Here is a 4,555-nt window from a genome sequence, read left to right as displayed (position 1 = left end):
TTTACAAAAATGTGCACAATCAGATGTGCGAGAAAATTTTATGCTCGCACCGCACTGTGCGACAAACAATTCTCTCTGCACACGAGTGTGTTGCTCATATTACGATTGCACAAATGTGCACAAATGTGCGATTGCTCAAACGTGCACAAATGTGCACAAATGTGCGATGCACAAACGTGCACAAATCTGCGATTTTGCGTTTGCACCCAAGGGTGGAAAAAATTACAGGAACTTCACAATTTTGTTTGAAATAGAAATATTATTCTGTTGCAAATTTTGAAAAAATTGATATTTGCGTTCGTTGGGATTGTAACTTATATTAAAAATTGCATAAATTAACAAATATTTAAAATAATTATTTTTGTTAAGTAATGTTAACTAAAAATTATAACTGTCTTAACCTTATTTGTATTTTAACTTAAAATATTAGTTTTTTGTATATTACTTTGTGCATTTTTAAATGCAAATATAGTAAGTGAACTTAAAGTATTTGTTTGGAAAGTTTTGCACCAGTTTAAAAGAAATAAAAACATATTTTAGGAAGATGTTTTTATGCCCAAAAAATATGTATTCACTTAGGTAGAGTATCTAACATTCATTAAAAAACGCGAAAGATTAGGAAAATATTTTCTTGAACAGGTAGCAGGATTTTAGCGCCCTTTCTACTGTGCTAAGTAACCAAAGATATAATTTAAGTGAAAAAAATATTTCAGCAATGTTATTAATAAGATTAAATGAAAATTTATTTCAAAAAATATGTAATTAAAATTAAATATTTTTTAATAAGAAATTAAGATATTAAATTATTTCAATAACTTCGTTAAATTTAAGCTGTAATTAAAGATAAAAAATTAAGTGAAATCTAATAACAAAATTAATTTATGTTGTTGTAAAAAATATTTAATTTGCTTTTTATAACCTTACTAACGAATCTTAGTGTACAACTTACTATTAAATAAAATTTTATGAAGTAGTCCAAAATTGATATATTTAATTTTTTCAAAGTACGATCCGTAGAACCGATCCTCTTTACTTATAACATTTCGAAACAAATACTCTTTCTCTATTAAATTCATGTACCTATTTAATTTAACAAAGTTTTCAAGTACATTGTGAAATTAACTTTATTCTCATGTTTTAAATTAATAAACCTTAAAATAATAAGTAATATAAGCAATAAATGTAAATCTAATAATAAATTCAAAATTAAAATATAAATACAAAATTATTTCTTCAATAAAATATTTCGCATTAAGACCAAAATTAAAACAAATCAGTTTTATGTACTATTTTGCTGCGATATTTGTCATAATATTGTGCGCTTTTAAATCATCATTTCACACAAATGTGCAGTAGACATTTCGTCTCCGCACATTTAGGTGCATTTTTATTTTCAAGTCTGCACACAAAATGTGCTTCTCGTTTTCTTTTCTGCACACGTTGTGTGCGAGGGCAAGCTGGCTGCCTCACACACAATGTGCTGTGCGAAATAACTTCGGCACAAACACCGAATGTGTGTGCGAGTTTTATTTCACTCCACCACATTCGTGTGAAATGTGTGTTTTGTTTGTGCACACAAGATGTGGCACTTAAGATATGCACAAAAGTTTTCGCACAACACATTTTATGGGTGTGAAATTTTATTTAGAATCGCACAACATTTGTGCGTGGTGTTTTGCATTTTTGTGCACAGCACAGTGTTTTTCTGAACCCTGGTTTTAAGCATACAAAACATATGATTTTCTTAAATTGTGGCAGTATGAACACTTTTCAAATTAATTTAAATTTATTTTCAACGAAATTAAGGAAATTTGGCTATCTGAACATAGCTGTGTTACGATATTAATATTTATGTTGAGCGGCCCTATGTGTTTCTTTGTATTTGATATATTGATTTATGTACACCTTATGTTTGAGACAGCGTAAATAGAGGAAAATTGTTATAATGTATTTATAGCTGCAAGTTACATTTTAAAGTGTGTGTGTATTAATTAAATCAATGAAATTTAATCAGTATTGAATTAGATGTATTCATTTTTTTCAGAGCATTTATTTAAAACCTCTACATTATATTAGCATATAGATGTGAATATATTATTTTTCTGTATCATTTTAAGATACATCACAGGTTTGTAGAAAATCAGTAATACTATTATTACTATTAGTAGCAAAAGCAATATCTATAAATCACTACAGAAATGTGTATATGCTAATTTTGTTCTCATGTAAAACAATTAAATGAATGACATGAAATCAATATTTCAATTAAAATTAATTTTTAAGTAACGCATGAATAAAGTAATATAGTAAATGTTATTTTTAAACTTACGGTCATATAGAAAATGGCAAAGAATTATGACTACTTATTAAAAGTTTTACTGGTTGGAGACAGTGACGTGGGTAAACATGAAATTCTTTCAGGATTAGAAGATGCGTCATCTGAAAGCCCATTTTGCAGCGGCAATGGTAAATTGATACAATATGTTGTGACTGAAATCAACTTTTCATTACAGCTTACAAAACAACAATAATATTGCTTGAGGGAAAACGTGTAAAACTGCAATTATGGGATACATCAGGCCAGGGAAGATTTTGCACTATAATAAGATCTTATTCTAGGGGAGCTCAAGGCATTATATTAGTGTATGATATAACAAATAAATGGAGTTTTGATGGTATTGACAGATGGTTGAAGGAGGTAGAAGAGGTAAGAAAGAATATTTGTCGAAATGTATTAAAGTGGATTTTCTATACCCATAATAAAACAGCATGCTCCAGGTATCCCAAAGGTACTTGTAGGTAACCGTCTACATCTTGCTTTTAAAAGACAAGTTGCAGCCAAGCAGGCGGAATTATACGCATCTCGCAATAATATGTCTTGTTTTGAAATATCTTCCTTGTGCGACTTTAATGTGAGAGAATCATTTTGCGAGCTTGCCAGAATGGCGCTTCACAGAAATGGCATGGAAAGAATTTGGCGCAGTAATAAAGGTATTGGTAACATACTTTATATTGTATTCAAAATAAGTCCTTAATAAATATCTATGTTTTTATAAGTTTTATCTTTGCAAGAACTGTGCTACCGGACAATTGTAAGGCGAACTAGCGTTTACGCAATAGATTCTCTGTCACTACCGCCATCAATCAAATCAACTTTGAAATCTTATGCTTTAACGACTTCACAATGTTTTAATACTTTAAGATTTAACTCAAGATGTATAAATCATAAAACTAGTTCGAGATTCAATCGTAACAGCTGTAACATTGCGTGATTAATGATTTTCATTTCGCTTTAAGTATTCATTGGAAAAAAATAATTTGTATAAGATGTACTTTAGTATAATATTGTATATATAGACAACATATTGCGTCGTGTTTTCAGAATGCGAAAATATGTTAAACTTTTACATTCAATAAATATATGCGAATTTCCAAATAAATATTTTTATGTAATTATGCCTTTGTTAATATCTTTAAATACATACAAAATTTGAAGTACTTAATATTATGTTAATCACCTAAATTCGAATATTTCAGTACATTTTTTTGCAACATGATTTAATTCAATAGACTGATACAATTCTGATGATCTATGATAATAATAGCCCTGCATCTTTCCAGTCGATTTTGTAAAACATATGTAGTAGAAACCAGCAAAAGAAGCTCCATTTATATCTTTTATTGTATGATCCGGTACTAAGAAATGTTCTTTCCAGCGCATAAACACATAGTCGCTATTATCTAATGCACCATAATCAAAATCGTCGGAGTTAAACGTTTCCTGGTAATCGGCAAAAGCATAGAATTTTCCCTAAACTTTTTAAAATAACTAAACAATATATGGCAAATAAATCATTGTTCTACCCAATGTCCTTTATCAACGTCTTCGTCAGCTTCCCATTTCCTTGTTAAAAAGGGATGTTTATTCGAAATAATTTCGCCATCAAAAAATGTTGTCAGTGTTGGAAACTCGAAAGTTAGTCCATTAATTTTAAGATATCCACATAAAAAACTATTGTTTACGTCAACATTCTGAAATTAATACAAACCATTCTACTAAAATACAACCCATGATATCATTTGTACCTGTAAAATAACTTCAACATCATAAGAGGTTCCCTGAGACTTTTGAAAACCTTGAAACATAGACCCATTGTACAGTTTTGTTTTAATTATACCATCTTGGTACGAACTCGTAGGAGGACTTGAATTACTTTCTCTGACTGGCATTATGGTCAAAAATTGCAATTTTTGGAATCTTGCGAATATAGTCAGCTATCTGTTAACAATGTACTGTGTAACAATGTTGCTAATTGGGAGAATCAATGCAATAATTTGTTGTTAAGCGGAATATCGTAAAATTGAAACAATAATTTTGAAATAAATCAAAATTTATTTAAAATAAGCATAAATAATTTTATATGCATAAAACAATATAATTTATACTAAGTTCCAACACACCTTGATTTTGCAAAAATTTTAATTTCATTTTCGTTTCAGCGAAATTTAGTGGTTTTTTCCATCGAAAATTGTGTTTTATATTGCAAAAAACTGA

At 29.0% G+C, this 4,555-nt stretch overlaps 2 protein-coding genes across 5 annotated transcripts; one reads left to right on the top strand and one right to left on the bottom strand.

Moving 5' to 3' along the window:
- The first annotated feature begins 1,875 nt into the window (after nucleotides 1–1,875).
- LOC119676041 (ras-related protein Rab-40C-like) lies at nucleotides 1,876–3,364 on the top strand. Of its 4 annotated transcripts, none has more exons than XM_038087267.1 (6): nucleotides 1,892–1,976; nucleotides 2,045–2,128; nucleotides 2,340–2,466; nucleotides 2,514–2,707; nucleotides 2,769–2,991; nucleotides 3,058–3,364. In XM_038087267.1, exons 3-6 carry the CDS (start codon nucleotides 2,343–2,345, stop codon nucleotides 3,270–3,272), a joined length of 756 nt encoding a protein of 251 aa, XP_037943195.1. In that variant the 5' UTR covers nucleotides 1,892–1,976; nucleotides 2,045–2,128; nucleotides 2,340–2,342; the 3' UTR covers nucleotides 3,273–3,364. The 4 variants fall into 4 exon arrangements, with proteins under 4 accessions (XP_037943219.1, XP_037943195.1, XP_037943210.1 ...); XM_038087275.1 differs by having other exon boundaries at nucleotides 1,899–1,980; XM_038087291.1 differs by lacking the exon at nucleotides 2,045–2,128 and having other exon boundaries at nucleotides 1,876–1,976.
- A 72-nt stretch (nucleotides 3,365–3,436) lies between these two features.
- LOC119676071 (glucose-induced degradation protein 4 homolog) lies at nucleotides 3,437–4,350 on the bottom strand. The gene is made up of 3 exons (XM_038087301.1): nucleotides 4,087–4,350; nucleotides 3,865–4,032; nucleotides 3,437–3,811 (listed from the first exon to the last, which is right to left on the bottom strand). Exons 1-3 carry the CDS (start codon nucleotides 4,228–4,230, stop codon nucleotides 3,515–3,517), a joined length of 609 nt encoding a protein of 202 aa, XP_037943229.1. The 5' UTR covers nucleotides 4,231–4,350; the 3' UTR covers nucleotides 3,437–3,514.
- Between the last annotated feature and the right edge of the window lie 205 nt (nucleotides 4,351–4,555).

This window comes from Teleopsis dalmanni, chromosome 1, assembly GCF_002237135.1.
Source record: "Teleopsis dalmanni isolate 2A chromosome 1, ASM223713v2, whole genome shotgun sequence".
In the NCBI taxonomy this organism is placed as follows: domain Eukaryota; kingdom Metazoa; phylum Arthropoda; class Insecta; order Diptera; family Diopsidae; genus Teleopsis; species Teleopsis dalmanni.
Note: the sequence above shows the minus strand (reverse complement) of the source record. Positions and strands in the feature narration are given on the sequence as shown.

Excerpts from the sequence above, each read along its gene's own strand:
- LOC119676041 (XM_038087291.1), top strand. The coding sequence starts at position 2,343 with ATGGCAAAGAATTATGACTACTTATTAAAAGTTTTACTGGTTGGAGAC. Across the intron at positions 2,708-2,768 it reads GGTTGAAGGAGGTAGAAGAG|CATGCTCCAGGTATCCCAAA; the intron begins GTAAGAAAGAAT and ends ATAATAAAACAG. Across the intron at positions 2,992-3,057 it reads AATTTGGCGCAGTAATAAAG|TTTTATCTTTGCAAGAACTG; the intron begins GTATTGGTAACA and ends TGTTTTTATAAG.
- LOC119676071 (XM_038087301.1), bottom strand. The coding sequence starts at position 4,230 with ATGCCAGTCAGAGAAAGTAATTCAAGTCCTCCTACGAGTTCGTACCAA. Across the intron at positions 4,033-4,086 it reads ATGTTGAAGTTATTTTACAG|AATGTTGACGTAAACAATAG; the intron begins GTACAAATGATA and ends TATTAATTTCAG. Across the intron at positions 3,812-3,864 it reads ACGTTGATAAAGGACATTGG|GGAAAATTCTATGCTTTTGC; the intron begins GTAGAACAATGA and ends TAAAAAGTTTAG.